The sequence below is a fragment of the Xylocopa sonorina genome, chromosome 6 (assembly GCF_050948175.1).
Source record: "Xylocopa sonorina isolate GNS202 chromosome 6, iyXylSono1_principal, whole genome shotgun sequence".
NCBI lineage: Eukaryota > Metazoa > Arthropoda > Insecta > Hymenoptera > Apidae > Xylocopa > Xylocopa sonorina.
In genome coordinates this window covers 9,459,816-9,479,776 of record NC_135198.1, presented here as the reverse complement: position 1 = coordinate 9,479,776, position 19,961 = coordinate 9,459,816, and the positions used below count along the sequence as shown (strand labels likewise).

At 47.7% G+C, this 19,961-nt stretch overlaps 1 protein-coding gene across 3 annotated transcripts; it reads right to left on the bottom strand.

Annotated features, from left to right (window-relative positions):
* Positions 1-1,139: 1,139 nt before the first annotated feature.
* Positions 1,140-18,927, bottom strand: Hil (peptidase hillarin). 3 transcript variants are annotated; one of them, XM_076896316.1, is made up of 12 exons: positions 18,269-18,927; positions 14,606-15,058; positions 10,384-10,615; positions 5,256-5,372; positions 4,900-5,072; positions 3,887-4,130; positions 3,284-3,510; positions 2,846-3,067; positions 2,602-2,751; positions 2,262-2,451; positions 1,649-1,906; positions 1,140-1,567 (listed from the first exon to the last, which is right to left on the bottom strand). In XM_076896316.1, the coding sequence occupies exons 2-12, from the start codon at positions 14,947-14,949 to the stop codon at positions 1,256-1,258; spliced, it is 2,469 nt and encodes an 822-aa protein (XP_076752431.1). In that variant the 5' UTR covers positions 14,950-15,058; positions 18,269-18,927; the 3' UTR covers positions 1,140-1,255. The 3 variants fall into 3 exon arrangements, with proteins under 3 accessions (XP_076752431.1, XP_076752430.1, XP_076752433.1); XM_076896315.1 differs by having other exon boundaries at positions 10,384-10,648; positions 18,269-18,926; XM_076896318.1 differs by lacking the exons at positions 14,606-15,058; positions 18,269-18,927 and adding an exon at positions 11,155-11,464 and having other exon boundaries at positions 10,384-10,648.
* Positions 18,928-19,961: the final 1,034 nt, after the last annotated feature.

Sequence of the window (19,961 nt, the reverse complement as noted above, 5' to 3'; positions counted from 1 at the left end):
CGCATCTCGCGTACGCAAAAGTAACAATAATGTCGTGCAGCTAATCCTGACAGAATAACACATAGCACCTGAACTTCGAAAGCCACCGTGGCCGCAAAATTTCGTGATATTAAAATCCCCTGAAATTTTTGCGAACCTGCAGAACAACTGCTGGAATGGAACATCGTACATTCTCACGCGACGTTTCCAAAAAACAACCGCGATAATTATTCGTCTTCGCGTGACGTTAATTTTGCGGTGACGGTTGTTCGCGACGAGAAACTGAAGGAATGATTCATATATACCATCCGCTAGAGGACACAAAGAGCATAGAAAAGTTGAGAATAAAGCACGCACATCCTTGAAAATGGAACGTCCTATCTCCGATTTTAGTTAGCAACGATCGTGCTCACCGATCGATCGGAGGATCGTCGATTCGAGACGATCGTTCGCATTTTATCTACACGGAAACACCTCGCCTAACGAAGTCCGCTCTCGTTTCATACGGCTCGAATCGCTCGAACGCGTGAAACGAAACGCGATTCCCCAGATTGAATTAAAACCAGCCGAGATAATTGGGATTAATGCCTCGAGTCGAGGCGAGAAAGTTTGATTAATTCGGTCGGAGCGCGGCGAGGCGATCTCCAGAGCTGGTTAACTTATAATTGCCAACTTTCTCGCGGAAACACGGACGACACGGTGGTTGTCGTGGAGAAAAAAAAATCAGCGAGTTAAATAAGGATCCTATTAAACAGAGCTTACCCTTGGGCTATGATTACGCTCGTTATATCTTCTCCTCCTGATACGCAGTATAAAAAGTTAGAGTCGTACTCTTTTCCCGATGATTATCTTCAAACAAGAAGCTTACCATTATTATAAACTACGAAGAACGTGGAGGTAGCACATCGGCTTGAAATTGTTCTTAGTTTTCACGACTTTCAACGAAGTCAAATCCTCGCACTACTTGGAATGGTCTCAAGAACCAGTTGTACCTTCCTCTCCGTTTCCTTCGCCACCATCGTGGACATCACTGTTAGAGTGTTGTCACCTTAATTAACTTTTAGTCAACTGGTAGTTTACTGGCAAGTAAAGGCTAATCTTGCGGATTAGTTTTTACACGTCACTCGAAGTAGAAAAAGAAAAGTAGAAACAGGAGAGAACTCGCAGCACCTTTAGTCTAGAATCATGCGGACCAATCTCCCACAATGCGCGCAATGTTTCTTCGTATCCTTGCCAAAATCGTTTCGTATGTATATAAATATCATAGACGGTGATGTTAGTTCCTCTTGCTGGAGTTGATGAGATACTTGCAGCAATGCGTGAGCAAATGCTTTTCACCGGTGATGTCATGGGCGATGCTCGTGGGGTTGGTCGATTCCCTGGTGTAAATGTCCAGCCCGTACTGGCCCTCCTCGGGAAAGCTGATCGAGAAAGTCACCACGTCGTCGTCGGCGATCGAGTGCGTTACGTATTTGGAAAGCCGTTTCTCCTCGATTCCATTTTTGTGCAGCGTCGCCATGAAGTCTGTCAACGGTCTCGACATTCGGAATTGGATTTCCAGCTCCCGGCCAGCGAAGACAAGTGCCTCCTGACGCATCGTGAAAGAAATGAAAATTGTGAGAATGCCAGTTGCAATGTATTCTAATCTAAAAATGGCTCGTTATCGTACTTGGTGGGTTATTGGTATGAGGCCAAACAGTCTGGTGGCCTTTGTAGGACCCCATTCTCCACTCGCGCAGTCTGGCAATGGTACCATCACCGTTTGCAATTCCTCGCAGGCGATCTTGAATTTGCACACGCTCTTGAACTTCATAGGCTCGCCAGTTAAATATTCTTTCGGTGTGACCGCGTTCGCGAAGATGTCCAGGAGGAAAGCTCCGGAGCAGGGCGCGTGTACGCGGAACGCGACGATGTTCCCAACGACGGACTATAAGAAAAACAATTTTAACAATTCCTTCATCTAACACCCATTCGTTTCCGAAACTTCGTCTAAAGTTCATCTCAATCAAATTATATCCACACAGAATTTTATGGCTCCATTGAAATTCGATATTGCATCTCCGCGAATTCTTAAGAAATTTCTGCCAGTCAATTAATTTCGCTCGGCCAGTAATTAATTAGCAGGTGACTTTTAAACCCAAAGGCAAGAGTCCCTTCCTGTAACTACGCTTCTCTAATTAGTTTATACGAATGCGACTGGCGTGTAATTAGTTCATGGGAAAACTTCAATGGTTTCTCGTGACGTTTACGGAGAGTAACGACGGGAGAAGCGGTCGAGTTACCTGCATGACGAAACGTTTCAGCGACACACCGTCGTATCCGTCACCGTCGTTGTCGTAGAACTTCAGGTTGTAGTGAAAAATGAGGGACGACTGCATATGCGCCGGCATGGCTATCCTGACGGTCGCGGCACCCGTGGAGTCCGTGTACATAACAGCATTCGTGTTCGTATCCGGGAAATAGAGGCCGTACCTGTCGAATTTATATGAGTCGCGTGTAACTTTTCCTTTTTTTTTGCCGGCATACAACGGCGAGACAAATCGAGACGACAAACATCGAGACCAAACAATTTATCGTCACACGACACTTTCAGCTGTTTGCCAGACAGGAAGTTGTTCTTACCTGAAGAACAACGAGCGTACGAAAGGCAGCTCTTCGAAGTCTTTGAGGGAGATTGGTTGCTTGAGCAATTGCCATTCCTCTTGAAGAGGGAAGAACTCGTAAATGAACTCCCGTGGGTCTGTCAGGAAGTAATGGTCGTCGTATTCGTATCTGCGGAGTGTAAGAGTCACAAAGAGCAGTTACATAATTGGAGAGGGATGCATTATCGTTTCAATTGGAGATGGAGGGTTGTTTCGCGACGTACCTTAAGCTATCGTTCTTGGCTTTCGGTTGACCAGGACGAGGAACCTCTTTGGCATTGACCAGATGTCTCGCTCCCCAATTGCACTGAACGAACCGCCACGCGCCGGCTACGTAGACCGCATTCCAACTGTTTCGGAAACGATTGTCCTCGAAACAAACTCCCGGTTGATAACCAGCTGATTTGCTGTAACCCTTTATGACCACGCAATGCAGCCCCGCGTAACTGTTAAAAAAAAAAAGAGTACAGCATGATATATAGGCGCTTAATATCCACCGTGAAGCCGTCGAGTTCCTTTCATACTGTTTGAAACATTAGGGTATTGCTCAAGTCCCATTTGTCCAATTCTGAAATGTGGCCAGCCTTTACGGATGAATTATTACGTTGGGCGTGTCGTGAGAAAGATTGAAGCCGTCGAGTTGTTAAATCGCTCGCGCCTACCTGCACAGCCGTTTGAACAGAACGTGGTAACTTTCGGTCCCGTGTTTTATGCCGCGCAACAGGCCCATAGGCGTGTCTCCGCGCAGATTCTCGTCGAATTGCATGGTGTTTAGATTCTTCACGGTGATCCACCGGAATATCGTCCTGGCTTTTTCTATGTCCGATCCACATCTGCTCACCAACTGCCGCACCAGATCCGTGAACGTTTTCTGGTCCTCTTGGGCCACCTGAGTTATCGAAAAGTAATAACGATAGAACAAAACTAAAGTATCATCCAACAAGTTCCCACCAAAAATTAGATATCTGTACCATCCAGTTTCCAACGAAACCGATAAAACGTCTTATTCGCAGCTACGTCCCCTTATTGGCGCCATAACAATCGAATCCTGAACGCGACGTTGGAAGGAACGAAAGAAAAGTCGTAAATCGATTGCTCGGAGTCTCCATGTACATAGCTGATCGCGAATATATGAAAATATCGCCTAGCGATTCGAAGGGGCCGTTTAAAATTCCACGGATGTAACAGCCCCACCCGTCGTCGACGTTGCGTTTACAGCGAATGGCTGGGCGGTAAAGGGGACCGCAGCTACGACGCGGGCTTACCGAAATAGCTATCTGATCCATGTCAGCAAACTCCAGAGGATCATTGTAGATGTGATACTTGGCGAGGGCCGGGGGTTGCGGGGGTGGTGCACGCGACGGATAAGGCATAGGCGGTGCTTCCTGGGCATAACCATCCCCTTCGTCGAGGTACAGGCTCTCCTGGCGCATATACTCGCTTCTCGCCTCATTGATCAGCTCGAGCATCTCCGAGCTTTGTTTCTCCACCAACGCTGCGGTTGCCGCCCTGGAAATTGATCAGAAGTTACGGACGGGGACAGCACGTGAGCCGTGGGGACGTAAAAAGTTCCACATAATGCTGGATTTAAGTAAATAACGTGATCGGGATTTGGTCGAAAGGTCGGTCTCTGGAGATTCGAAGGGACCAAGGACAAATTTTTTCCGAGTTCGATTCTCTAAGAAAACGCGATTGTTCCTTTGGACACGTGGAGGAATTGTTGAAAAGTGTTTGAAATGATTTTTTGCGATGTACGGAATTTCAGTATTCGGAATAACTGGAAGGAAGAACGAGAGTCAGGGAATATGGAGAGGAGATAAGGATGAAAAGGTCAGCCGCGGACAGAACGGAGGAAGGTTATTTTTCTGACTCAGAAAGTTTATAATGAGCTCGACTACTGTTTTCTATGCTAAAACATTATTTTCCTGGAGGAGACTTAAAATTCCGTTAGATGTGGGTAAATATAATAACATCTGCAGAAAAACACAGTTAGTTCCTCTCGTTACGGTTCCATCCACTTTCTACGATCTAAATCCTATTGTAGAGGAAGTACTTGCTACGCTGACGGGAACGACTTTGTTACGACTCTCTCAGACAGTAGGTATCGCGTACGAAAATGGATGGCTTTTCCCTCCGGGAAAGCAAACAGGGACAACTAAGTTAAAGGGTTAATCGTGGGTCAGCGAGCGAAAGATCGTTGCTCCCCTTCTGGGATCTCACGACGGGAGTGTAATCAGAGCAACGCGGTATGGAATCAGTTTAATTAGGTAATGAGTACCGTTCGTGTTCCAGCATTTTGCGCGTGAGACTTTCCTTCTTCTTGTCCCTGCGGAGAGTCATGTTCTTCTCCAAGTCCTCCTTCTCCTGTTGAAATTGCTGGGCACGGGCTCTTCCGCCTTTTTCGCGGTCCCATCTGGCCGATAGCTGTTCCAGCTCTTTCTCCCATTCGTCCTGTTCGATAGAGAAACGGCTAGCTGTTAATCTCGCGCGATCACGCAACATTGAGAGAATATAGAAATTATTCCCGCACAGCACTTTAGAATATAACTACCTGCTACCACGTAGGACTGCAATTGCATATTTAACGTGTCCTGACCTCGCTGTTCGGTTAAAAAACAAAGGAGAATCACGTACCCTAAATTCCTCTCGAATTCGTCTGTCCTCTTCTTCACGATGGTGAGCAAACTTTCGATAAAGATCGTCCTCTTCTTTGCGATGTTTCATCTCCAGACGTGTCTGCTCATCTCGATCCTGGCAATCGCAACAAAAAATAGTCACCAATGATATTTAATTGAGAATAAATCTTTCGCTTAATAATAAGAACCACGATTTCTTGCGTGCGTCGAGTGCGGGAAATTCAAAGTAACTGAACCGATTCCCTCTGAGAATCGATTCCAACTCGGACGAGTTTCACCGGGGACAAGCAATTAAACGGAGACGTCCTCCACGTCCATCGAAAAGCCGTGGCTACGCCTAAGCGTCCCGCGGACAGGGATGATCGTCCAGTTTTTGTCAGGTTTACTTTCACGCCACGTTTCTGTTTTCCTTTAGCAGGGAACCGCACCGGAAACAGCGCGCGTTCCACAATCGTCGCCATGAAGAAATTCGTAAAGCGATCGCGGGGAGGAAAGAAAAGGGACGAATATCGAACGATTCACGAATTAATTCGTTCCCACGTTCTCGTCGTGGATCCGTTCGGCAAGATCGATGGACAAGCGAAACATGTCTCGACGACGTTTAAAAAGGGTCCCATCGGATTTGGAGTCGCGTTGCGCAACCGATTTCCTTCCTCCGTTAGTCGGTCGCGTGTACAAACCAAGAAGCCCACGCTACAGTTACGTCATGGCAGCTTACGTTATTGCGTGAAATAACCGCAAATAAGGACAATGTTAAGGAGCATTGACATTTCCACGCGTTTTCTGCGCTTGGAAAGATCGCGACGCGTTATAGTGATCGAATTGAATCGCAGATGCGTACCAACTACGACGAAACGCTTTCAAGCATGACAATAGAATATCTTCAGAATATCCTTAGCGAATCAATTCAGTTTTTTTATGTCAGAATTCCGAGATACAGAGTACATTTGTGAAACTCGAATTGGATCACTCTGCACAACGAGACACATGTTGAGGTTGTACTTGTTAAAGTTGCTTAGACGTGCAACAACTTCTTGCGATGACAGGTGCAATTAGCCTTATTCTAGAAAAAGGAGATAACAATTTCTCGTAACGATCGAGAGGTAGCTATTTCGAGATGGACACCGCTCTTTGTTTGCTTTGCGAATCTCATCACTCAAAAATCTCGCACCGTCGAGACGACGAGAAAGCGCGCTAATAGGATTAATTCGGTCAGTCTGTTTACTCGCGTTGTTGTACGAGCACATAATTTCTTTCGTCTGTTTCACTGGGACCGACTGGCTAACCAACATTTTCTGGTACAGAATTCTTCAACTTTTGCCTGAAGCAACGCTTCTTATTGTGGCAAAGGATCTTACACATTTCGCAGTCTCTTTTACTACAAAAATTCGCGATCATTAATTTGTGCTATTCAGTTCTACGTGGACGACTTAAAAAATAAATCGATGTCTACCAGACGGTAAAAAAAAAATCGCTAATGAGATTAACTCGATCAGTCCGTTTGCTAGCGTCGCTAAAGAAGTAATACTCTCAGAAATGTCTGTCTGCGTGACTGGTTAACCGAGATTCCATCGTGATAGAAACTTTCCAACTCCTGTTTGCTTTTCCCTCGAAGGGACAGGTGTGTTTAATTCGTGGATTCGCCGCGAATAAACGTCGGTTTTACTGAAAGCAGTCGCGCTCGTCAGCCGGACTTTTTCATGCGCATCGATAAAGAGTGATGCTGGTAAAAGTTTACGCCAGCCATTCAATTTCAAGGAAAGCGGTCCGGTCCCCTGTTAATCCTTTCGTCCGTAAACAGAAGATTTGTATCAGTCCTCGCTGTGATTAAACTCAAACACAGCTCCGCAAGATCGTCAGCTTTGCTTTTTCTACCGGAAGATAACGAGGCTTTTTCGCGTCCAGCAATATCCAGCGATCTTCAGCGTACAAACAAGATTTGGTGCAAAAATTAATAGAAAAGCTGAACAAATGTTCTACCAAAAACGATTCCACAAAAAAGTTAACATTTTGAAACCAACATTTCTTCGTTCTAGTCAAAGAATTCCAAGCAAAATGTCTAAAACACGCGCCTGACGAAATCTATGATGGAATGCGCGATGAGTATCCTCAATCTAGTTCGATCGTCAGGCAATCAAAACCAGAGATCATTCTAATCGTTCCAATCGATCAACGAAGCTGTTCACCGGGCCGAAAAAGGAGAGAAAAGAAAGTAGCAATAAATCGATAGAGGCTGTCGCACCATTGACCGCCACAGCCATTCCAATTAACATCCGTGGGTCGGTTGTTCGCGAGGGCGCGTGAGAGGTGAGCCACAATCGCTGCTTAAAACAGGATACGCGTACAACCGGGCCCTCTTGGCCCCTCGTACCCTCGTTACCCGCTGTTATACACGACTCTTTCCGCGGCTAAGCAACGATTCTCTAATTAACCGTCAGCCGCGGCAAGAGTACCGCAAGCGGAAGCGATTCTGGGTCCGCGCGCGATCTTTCGCTCGCGTGTGCACGCTGTCGGGAAAAGAGGAGACGGGAAAATGCGTTCTTCCGTGGTAACAGTTCGAGTAACGTTCGGGAGGACGTTCGCCGCATTGTTCTCCGGATGTCCCGGAAACAGGCCGATCGCGTGAGGAAAGTTGAGACGCCGCTCGTGAAACCTTGACAGGGGAGGAACGCGAAAACGAGACCGACTGAACAAGTAGAAGCATTGACTCTAATAAGCTACCTGTACGTATAAACGCGAATCGGCGATGCTAAGCCAGTGGTTGGAAAGTGGCTCCATTCGTTCCTGCGTTTAAGGAATGCAAGGATTTTCGAAAGTAAAGAATTGCATCACTTTAGAAAATATAAATTACAAATTGCTATGCAAAATGACGTTGCTTGTGCGAAATTAGCACGAAAGGCGCAAAGTTTCCGATTGTACGTACAGCTTCTTTGTCACCCGATTTTTGCGATCGTTTACGCTTCACGGTGCCACGAGTACTTGTTAACTTTTTACAATCAGCCTCGAAATAATCCGTTCGACCAACTCGTAGACAGTTCGTGCTAGGAATCCGTAAATTTACAGTTCCGCGAATCGTAGAAATCGCTCGCGCCCTATTATCGATCGATTGAACGAAGAAAATGGACGACGAGGGGTTACGAGTACTCGAGAACCGGGGAAACGCGTGGGCAGACCGATCTCGAGCGTGCCGTCATCCTCGCGGACGTAGAAAGCGCGATCCGTTTTGACGCGCGAGTTAACGGTCTCCTCGAATTCGCCGCTGGTTATCAATTCCGGTTGCAATAAAGTGGAGAACGTTCCACGTAGTGGACTGTTGTAGAAATTCTAGCGCCGATGCCAGCTGAAACTCGAGAGTACTGAAATCGAAATAAAAAAATCTTGGGATTTCACAAAATGATCAGAACAGGACATTTTACATCCACCAACGAGAGTTAGAGTCCTCCTAAGCAGCGTGGTAAAGAAACGAATCGCGCTATCAGAGCCTCGTCCCCGTATCTCTTGGTGTCTCGTTAAAGGAGCGCAAAGGTGGACGACGAGGTGTACGCGATCCTGCACGATGCCCACGCTACTTTCATTTCGCAAGAAGCGTGCACGCAGGTAGGCTGGCGTTCACGAAAATACTATAAATAACGTGGCAGCCTCGGCGAGAGGCGTTTTGCTGGATGTGCACGCGAAAGCCGATTGAGAGAAAACGCGCGGATAGTGGAGCGACTAGCGGCTCGGCCTTCTTCTTCTACGCCGCGGCACGAATGGGAAAAGCGTGGCGGCAGTCTCATTTTCATGTAGGGCCCGTCTCCGCCGCGGTACACATTCCTCGCCTGTCAAACGGTTCGCGCATGAAAGTCACGGTTGCCGCGCGACACGGTATGCAGGTACCCGGTTTCGCATTCCACCGCGATCCGAAATTCGGGCTTCCGTACGATTTTCCCATTAGACGGCCAGGTTGACCCTTCGTCCGGCTAATCAACGGACCGACCGCCGTTCCCTTCGGCTGCCCCAGGATTTCCACGCGTCGCTGAGCACCGCCGTCGGAATGCCTGATTTTATTGTGCTCCGCGAAGAGACGCGAGTATCCTGCAGCTCTTGAAAACCGGATGTCTCGCCGCGCGTTACCTCGGCCCGCCGATCGATTCGGTGCCCGGGATAGGGTACAGTTACGATTAATCGAATGTGTTGCTCGAATTAAGAGTTGCAACATGGTTAGATGATTATCTTCCGGATTCCAGGGTCGATACGGGCGATCGCGCTTAATGGATTTATTGTATAGCCCGATTTAATTAGAGATGCTGATTATTACAGCGCAATAATAATTAAACCAACGTGTTGTGCGGATATAACAATTGGTACACGGTTAGATGATTATCTTCTGGATTCCTGAAGTGTCTCAGATGATCGTGAGCAATGGTAATCTACATTAATTAAACGTGTGGTTAGTTAATCGTAGATGGATTTAATATCGATACGTCTACGTGTTGTTATTAAATATTTAATAAGACGATCTTGCGCGTTCACACCCCAATTAGTAAAATGTATTCCCAACTAATTGCGAGTGACCCAGAAACCGGTGAGATTCAAATCAGATTTTCCGAATTCCAATAAAGTTTCATAATCAGATCATCACTTATCGGATGCATTATTCAGGGACGTTATTAGCGCACGGTGAAACAATTTCTCCGAGCATTTTCGGAATAAATATTCAACGGTAAGTATCCCCCGTCCCAGGTCGAACGTACGCTCCGCTCGTTAAAATGTATAACGTTGCAACACGTAGCGGAGAGACGGCGGTACGTCTTCGCGCTTCGGGACGCTCGATCATCCCAAACGTAGACGAGTCGCGATTTTCGCGAATCAAAGGGCACGGTAGCGCATGATCGATCGCGCGATCGGTCAACAGGCGAGAAACGCGCGGCTGACGCCGCGGTTGAACGCTCGGGTGCCTCGCGGCGGCAACGGCCACGGAATAATAATAATATTTCAATAAAACGATCGTGAATCGCGGACGGTAATTAAGCCGATGCGCCGCGTAATTACGGCGGATCGGCTCTCGGAATAGTGGTAACCCGCTCCTAATATGGCGGACCGACCGTGACGAATGATTTCACCCGGACTGTATGCGAATGACTCACCAGATAATAATCGATGGGCTTCTCGCGCGCCTTGCTGTAGCCCTTCTGTAGCTCCGTCTGCTTAAGGGCATGGGCGATGTGTAGCGCGCTCGCGTCGAATCTCCCATATTGGTAGCTCCCGTCCCCGGAATAATTGTGGTTGTAAGGCGAGGACGCGCCTCCGCCTGCGTTCCCATGAAGATCGCGGTGCGACGAATTTGTGGCGGGCGGCGAGCCGTGTCCGTTTAGGTGCCTGGCAGAATTAGGCGAGTCTACATTATCGTAGCTGCAACAAAATTATGCAACTGGGTCTTCAGGGGGACCTAGGGATCGTCGAGAGAGAGAGAGAGAAAGAGAAAAAAAAAGAGAAAAAAATTGCGACGAGCAGGAAACTCGATGGTTATTCCGTTTCAATCGAAAAAGTTCGTTATCCGTCGTTCTCCCGTGACGAGCAACGGAAAAAACAGCGTGGCGCCCGTGTTATTTCCCGCGTGCAACGTTTTCCGCCACTTCCGGTATTTAGCATGCAAATGCAACGACGGAAAACTGGGTCAGCTTTTTTAACGGGGCCTTGGAAACGTTTCCCTAACGTGCAACTCTGTTCCGCGCTGGCTCATCGACGATTCAGCCGCGTTCTTCCTACGAGCGTCCTAGAACTAATTACCTCGCGTAGTCGAGCCTGATTCATTGGATCGAGGAAAAATCCGATAAGAGGCGCGCGCGTCCCGTGCACGAACACCGCACCAGCGTCGCTTATGAGAAACCAGGGTCTTGGTTAAATGAATGTGTTACACGTCTCTCGCCCGTTCTCTCCTCCGGGGTTCATTCACTTGCGACGAAGTCACCGCTTCTTCTTCTTCTTCTTCTCCTTCTTCTTCATCTCCTTCTTCTTCATCTTCTCCTTCTTCACTCGTCCCTTTCTTTCGCCTTGGCATGCACACGCGCGCTCCTTATGTCAGCCGGAGGCTACTCGCGAAACGCGGCTGCAAGAAATTCTTCCACTGCACGCGTAACCCGTGCGCGCGCGTTTCTTATACGTTGCTCGACGGAGAAAACGATTGGAACGATGTAAATCGTCGCCTAGGGTATTTATTGGGACGCGTGTCCGATTCCTGACAGCGGGTACCAGGAATAGGAACGAATTCAAGAAATTTCACGCAACGTTTCTATTAATAGCGTATGGTTCCGAGAGTAGTTCCATGACATCTTTTGGTGCCTGGTATTTCTTGAACGTAGCAACAGGTCTTTCTATGGCCGATCGTACAGTCTGCTAGGTTTAATTACGGTAAAACCTAGTTAATGCCTGCTTTCGTTTGATGAAGGCACAGAGCACTTCTTCTTCTTGGAATTAACCAGAATCCAATAGGGTTTCACTCTTGCGTTCCTATTTTTTTGCACCGCGCAGTAAGATCGTGGGCGATTCTGATCTGACTAATGGGAACCGTGTTTCAATTCCAACCATCTTTCTTTACGATTAATTTAGATTAGGAACGATCCTCTGGATGTTAAACATTTCCATTTAACTCCCTTTTCATTTAGATTCAATTTCTCTAATGTCCTGTATAATTAGATTCCGGTTGTTCATGCAAATTCACATTTTTATAAGTACCTACGCTCGAAGCAATGGAATATTAAGTAGAGATTCATTTCATTCTGCAAATATCGTTTACCTCGTAGCCAAAATTATGGCTACGTTCTGTATATTCTTAGATGTAATATGCATTTCAATTTACCACAAATGGACAAACATCTGCCGTCTATTTATAACGTAATTAAAGTTGATAGCATACTCATCTAACAGACACGCGAACGTTCGGTTGCGAAACAGGTGTATTCGTCAGCAAAAGGCTCGAGTCAACGTAACGAAATATTCCATTGTTGTTTTGTTTCATCGTTCGAAAAAGGGGCAAAAAAAATGGAAAAAAAAATGGGCATAAGATCGAAACGGAACGGTCGCGGCCGCACGAATCTCTCGGTGGCGGGCTCGTTATTTCAAGGAAATCGGGTCAGCCATTGACATTCCGGCCGGCGAGCAAGTGCGCTTCTCGCGCTCACAATCGCGGTTTCACACTTTGTTCGAGACCTGGTCGGGATTAAGGCCAATGTGGCGATGCGTTATGTAACGAAGATGAACCAGATGTCTGACACGTATGCATACAGGACTCGGGAACGACTGCGAGCCAAAGTCTGCTCACGACGAGTAATTGACACGGTGCGTCCGTGAGAAAAATTCAACGCGAACTCCGGACTTTTAGAAAAGTGTCCGAGTTACGTGACTCGTGTTTTTAATTGTTACCCGAAAGAGGAAAATCAATTTCGATTGTAACGTAGATTTAAACTATTTTTATTTGACCAGTCGGAAATCTAATTAACCCCTCCGGTACAAAGAGAATCCTTATCAGATCCCTGTAGCTACGTGACTTGAAAAATACATATCCGCGTACGTAATACCCTATCGTCTTGCAGACACCAGGGCGTCCATTCCTAGTAATTATTAATTCCTGATTTCCAACTGTACCGTCCCATTACCCAACGAGTTTTTCCTCTCGAATCCTCTCTGGCGAAGGGGTTAACGTAGACGGAAACGAAACGTGCAACTAACACGTCGAATCTATAATAAAAGATTAATTGCTTGGAAGGTTGAAAAGTGCAATTAACAACCCGTTAACAGGGCCGTTTCAGCACAAAAGACCCGCGCGACCATTTGTACTCCACTTAAACGGCGATCTCTCCCGATTTAACACCGAAGGGAAAGTGGTGAAACCGAACGTGAAGCGAGTCGATCGACTTTCCGGCGTATCGTTCGAGTCCCATTAAAACACAGGAAACGTAAAAGGGGGCCGCAGACGTTAATTTTCTGCCGGCTGTTGTGCAGTAGTTAGCGTTTAACGATTCTATTACCAAGGAGAAGAAAAAAACGAATTAAGTCGGACCGTGATAGACGACGATGGAATTTTAACGAAGCTTAACGGACTTTATCATCGCCAGCTTTATCGTACAGCTTGGATTTTTTAATTAAGAAAATGACACTCATCGATCATGTTCAAAATGACAACCAGGAAGTATCGGAACTCCATTCGTTGCATTCGTTCTACCCCTCGCATATGATTGACCCCGATTAATAAGATTTAAGTGTGTACACCAGTATCGTTTGCAGTCACTCTAGTCTCCTCTCGGAAAGGAAAAAGGAAGGGAAATGCTTGCGTTAATTCCACGGCCGTTTCCTATAGTAAAACGTTCCCAGCCCGTAACTTAACCCGTAACCTTTGGAGAATAGCAATCCCGGTTGCGTACGATCAGCCACGTCCTTGGAATCGTCAAACACGGACACGAGGGGTCTTAATTAAGCGTGTGTCACACGTCCCTCCCCCATCCGAGCACGAAAATTATACGTCCTGGCGACGTTTTCGCTAGACACGACACTTTTCCTGAACCGATGACGTGCTCGGTGCCCCTCGTTTCCGGCGCCGCGGCCACGATAGGAATAATAAGAGCAGGTGAACGCGACGGCGCGAACAACTGGACTCGTTTCAATTGTACCCAGTTGCGCCCACGTGTTACGTGTATAACTAATTTTCTTATTACGCTTATTTAATCAAGGACACATTGCCCGCGGGAAGGCTGCGTACAATGCATCCCAAGAGCGGAACAGCGTTGCCTCGCGAATACCAATCAGGATTTTTCGTTTCCCTCCGCGAGGCCGCGATGAGGGAGATATAACAGTATCGTGGAATTATTGTGTTGCGCTGATATCGCGATAAACGTAACGGGGAAAGGGTTGGATCCGCTCGACCCCGCGCGCGCGGTCCAGTTCGTTTCTCACGTTCTCCGCGCAAGGTGAAGAAACTTATTAACAGTATATCGAGGAATACAAGAAATTTAGCTTAGACAAATTTTGCGGATAATCAGATACTTCGAAAATCGGGTAGATCCTTGCGTCAAGTATTTGATTCGGAAACGGATCGGACTGAACGACTTCAAACAGTATCGATACGTTCGTTCTGGTGCTAATTGATTCGCCGAGCTCCTTGGTGGATTAAATTAGCACACTCCACTACCTTCCGTTTAGCAAGTCTACAGCACGCATTCGTTCCACGAGCCTATCGCGAAGACCTACATCTTCACGTACAAGATGTATAAAATCGTCGCTAGTTTCTATTCACACTGCTCGAACGAAACGATTATCGGTGAATCCATATAGATACTCTATCACGATGTAAGATTCAAATGAAAAGTCCCTTACCAAGGCGGGTAGACTCCTCGCGGCGACGCGCCGCCGGCTCTGATCTGCTCGTTGACGTAACCGCTCCTCGGCACGTTCAGCGCGCTCCTAATGCCCACGCTGGACCCGTCCAAGGTCCCTGGTCCCGGTTTGGGCACATGACTGCTGCAGTACACCTCCTTGTCGTTGATCGTGTGCTGGTTGTTGTAATAGGTCTTCAGGGTCAGCTTGGTGCCGCAGATCGCGCACTTGAAGCAACCCGCGTGGAAGAACGTGAAGTCCTTCAGAGGGCCCACCCTGTCCACCTGGTACACGGTCTGCGCGCACCTCAGGCACGTGCTTTCGTAGAAGTTCGGCCGATACATCGTCCTCTACGATGGGAATCCCGCAGTAGAGCTTCCGTTTCCTGGTCGATTGTGCGAATTGGGTCCTCAGTACGCGCTGAGCCTCGCTGTGGAAGCCACCGCGTGCGACCTTGGTTTGCAAAGAACAAGGAGTTAGTCAGGATGTTGGTGAACTAAGAGAGAATGGCTGAGTCACTGACAACTATGACCGCGAAAGGAGGTTTACTGAGATACGCTGGATAGTTGCTCGGTCGTTTTATTTCGAGACGCGAACGTTTAAACTAAGCAACTGCACTACAATTTTTGGATGTAGATCCTCAGATTTGCGCGGTTCAGAAGAACATTTAACGATTTAGTGTACAGATTTGCTTAACGAGCTGTCTTTCCACGACGAAATGTGTAAAGGTTGAAAAAAGCGTTTTATAAATTCAGCGCTATAACTCGGGCGAACGCGTGGCTTTAATTGGCCATAATTATTGCAACGCGAAACATGAGCGCGCGAATCAGACCGAGGCTATTTCTTAAGACCCGATAATTACCCCCGCAGGATGTTTGGAAAAGAGAAAGAAAAAAAAAGATAACACGTGACGGGAACAATCGAAAAAACCACCGTCCAGAAACGTCGAACGATACCATCTGCCGTTAGTGAGCGATTAAAAAATGATAAATCTAAACGAACAAGAGTTGTTAAGAGTGACCGCGCCGCCGACACTTTCCTGCCTGCTTTTGCAACGAATCGTTGCCAATAGTTTTCATAGTGGGCGACCAGCAACGAGCGGATAGTAATTGCAACAGATTTCACGAGCTCACGGTGTATGCCTGGTAATATCGTCATCGTAATATTTTCACCCGCGCGAGCGAAGCGTACGTCCTCGTTAACGCTCCATTCGACGATAACCGCTTTCGCGGTTACAGTCATCTCGTGGAAATCGCATTTTTTCATTCCACCCCGTTGTCCTTCGCTCTTTTCATGCCTACGTCACCGTATTAGCTTCGAACGATCGAGGGAATTACATAATCGCCTCTTAAATGGGAAAAAATGTATCTTCGCGCCGACTATATAAGCCCAACCATCGGGCAAAAGACTTTCTAAATTATGGACGAACAATTTTTTTTCTATTGCTGCAAATGTTACGTGTTATACGTTCATCAGATTAAATTGTACCGAAACTATACGATTTAAAAATTATTGCACCGCGGTCGATCGAAATTCGTAACACTATTTTAGTGGGCCGCATGTGGGCAGCTCACCGTTGCGAACGACCCATGGCTGATCTTTCCCGAAGTGATTACTTCAGAGCGACCAGTTATTCGTATAATCGTTCGCGTTACAAAATGACGATTCAGATTTCCCTTTTCTGTCCACGATTCCTCGTACATCGACGAATTCTGCCCGTTGCACAGCGATCGACCACAATGGCGATTACGTCATACCGTTAGCGACCATGCACAACAATACCGTAATAAACGCAGGATAGCCTGTCTCACGCATCAACGAATCGCGGCTTTCCGCTCGCCACGACACGCACTGATTCTTTTTTTCATCCACCGCGGCTCTGCTCGATCGCGATGATTCCCTCGAGACCGGGACGAAAATTCCTCGATGGAGATGGACGTGCTGGAAAGTTCTTCTTCCGGAGAACGAGCACGCGTTGGTTGCCGGAGAAAGCATTTTATTTCGCGACACGGCCGTCCTGCAGGTATTAAACTCGTTGCAGGTATGCGTACGGGATTACTTTAACCTCCATAGATTTTTTTCAAGCGACGAGAAGTTCTAAACTTTCTTTTTTTTTCCCCTCTCTCTTAAATAATTCTTGCGACCCACCGAATCACGCAACGGGCCGAAATTTTTATTCAGCAACGCAGGACTTTTAAGAGGCAATTTCGAGTGAAACGATGCGCACGCGGAAGTCATTGCAGCCTTCATGCAAGCGATAGCCGTAATTCGCGTGGCTCTCGTCGGCTTAACGAAGAAGCGGGTCCGATCGATTTGTGTCCCACGCTCGACGGTGCCGGCAGTCGTAAACGCTTATGGACGTCCGTAAATCGTATCTGCATTCTATATTCAATTCTTTCCCATATCTCCTTCCTCTCTTCTTTTTTTTGTCATTTAATTATGATACAGAAACCGGTGTTTTTCGAAATCGGAAAACTCGCTAGATCACACTCGACTAGATCGGTGACTCTGCGTGCATTTTAATCGCGTTACGTAACTGCGAAAGAGGAAATCGTAACGAGTGCCCCGTAGAACGCGACGCTTCCAATTACGGTCGTTCGACGGTTTTCATTCATCGTAAGGCGTGTGTGTGGTCGACGAACGCGGAATTTCAACAGCACCGGTATCAATACGCCCGCGTGTGCGTCCGCGTTACCATTTTGGCACCGCGATGGACGAGTCACCCTACGCTAAGGATCGAACGTCGCGATCGACGGAAAATTAATTTCTCGCCTAGGCGACACGGGTACCCTAGCTAAAATTCGCGACGTCACGAATGTGAAAATTATTTATTGCGTTCCTCGAGTCGTTTATCACTCGATAATGCTTGCTCGAATACCGGTGTCCCCATTCTGGCCCACCTTCTACTAGGTATTTACGCTCGGCAAGCACACATACGTACAGCTGCGTACGCGTGCGCGCACCGTTCTCATACAGTGACACAGCCGTGTGTACACACGGTGAAATATCGTCCGTGTACGCGCCACGTAACACCGTGTGTCGCGAGTTAACGAAACGAGGAATTTTATTGAGATGAATAGGAATGTACGCGGACGCGAGCCTAGGCTCGAGCGTCCTCGCGGTTCTCCGCGGAGACGCGTATACAACGGGCTAACGGCACCGATGCCCGGTGGAAAAGGCGTGTTTCCGTGTTTGCGACAGTTTGTCTGGTTACTTAACCCGCGAAAGTACCGGTGAATAGCAGACATTCCGTCGAACGGGACACATCGAAGGGATCTGGTACACGTTGCACGATTTATCCCCTACCTCTTTTCCCTTTAAGGACCGATTCGGAGATTTGAATTACCTCTCGTGCGCCGGCGAGCACGAGAATCGGCGCGGGTTAGGTCAGACACGTGTACCTCGCGACACTGAACGGAAAAATATGTATAAATCGAGGTTCGCGAGCTCTCTGTGGTAGGATCGATGGGAACCATCTATGGGAAGAGAAATACTCGTCGGAGCGAATATCGAACGCGGCATGATCGAGGCGATAGCTGCAAGACAATTGGAGCAGCGAGCAGAATGGAAAAAGGCCGAGAATGCCAGCAAGGCCGGGTTCCCTCCTTCCCCTGGAAGTGGAAGCGGTCGACACCAGAGCAGAGATAACCCGTGCATACTCACGTTCTCATAGTTCCATGTCCACTAGCGTGGTCCACGAGAAACCTGGACACTCGTCCCACTGCAGTCCGATCATCTCTCTTATCCTCCGTGTTTCCCAGTTCGACACGATTTACTTTCTACCGACCAGCCGTGTCCTGGTCCTTTATTACCTCCGCCTACGGGTAATCACGGCACAGAGGAAAATCGCGCACGATACCACGGGCCGAGGTTCCCTCTTCCGGCTGTGTCGCGTTGCCGCACCAAGCATTGAAATCACCAGGTGCCGATGATCACCGCGGAGCAAACGGGAATCTCGCGTTCGCGCCGCGCTGTTCGTCCTCCACGGAGACGGAGAAAGAGGAGAATTCCGGGAACGGATCCACCTGCCAGGTAGTCGCGAGCGGGTATCTCGGGTTCACGGATCAACCAACAGGCTGGAGAGACAAGCGACGATCGACGCTGCGTTCAACTACGTTCCGGTTCAGCCTTCGATGGACAACGCGTACCAGCCGTGTCACGCGTGTTCGCCACGACGCGTACGAACGTTTTCTGGCACCGTTTTCGTGTGTCCGCCACCTGGAATGAGGTCTCGCCACCAAGCGAGGCGGCCACGCGAGAGGTCGAACCTGAATATCGGCACCTGCTTCCTTCGACGTTCCAGGAAGATCTGAGGTGAGAGGGACGGCCATTTTGAGGGACCGTGCTGGCTCTCAGGTGGCGCTATGGTTGGAGAACCGTGGCCGTGCCGGTGTACGATGTGGGTATCGCACTCTTTTACGTGTGCTCACCTGACGAGGTTCTCTCTTCGTCACCTGTGACACAGTGTTGTACGCACATGTTTGTCACAAGAGCCGATTCGTCGCAGAAGACGAACGTTTCTTTTTACGTGCTCGCCTTTACCGAGCGATTGGTCGCAGCATTTTTTTGTAGGACGGATCTCTAATCGTGTGGGTGGGTTCCATTAATGACTGTTTTGGGGTCTGGTAGTTTCTTCGACTCCCTGGAACGTGGTCCCGATTCACTACTTTCATTCGAGCGGCTGATCGATACGTGATGGGAAAAAAGAAAGCGGAGAACGAGTCGCGGTTCTGTTTACCGAGATTAGTGGTCACTATTTTAGAATACGACGATTGGTGTAGTTACCTTTAAATGTTCCCGCACGTGAAAGATGGATAACGCGTTGTGCACCATTCCATCGGTTACAGTTTTACTGTTCACTTATGAATAAAATGGATGGCACCCCTATATGTCGCTTTAACGTCATTTTTTGCCTACTTCTTTATGGTCAACTTTCACTGACGCATTGGGAACACGGTTCGATGGAATGTTAAGTCTGAGTCAAGTAATGACTGTTAATAACTTTTGACGACAATAGGTGAGTTACAATAGCTCGATTGTATTTTGTTGACAGGAGTGCCGGAGATTGAGCCATTGTGCCGTACTATTCAAAAAGTAAACCAATTGTCGCAAACGGAACAAAGTACATGAAAATTATATGACATAATCGAGGACACGAACGGATAAAAGTAGCATGTAACAAAATATTCTTGCATACGTATAGGAAGGCACGCTTAACGAATCTCTTCGGACCATAAGGACGAAACGTTAAAGCTCCATCAACGGGCTTATGGTTGTTCTCAGCCGGCATACCGAAAGATATCGGACTTCGATATCTCGAATGAGATCATTTGGCTCGAAGAGCGAACGGGTATTG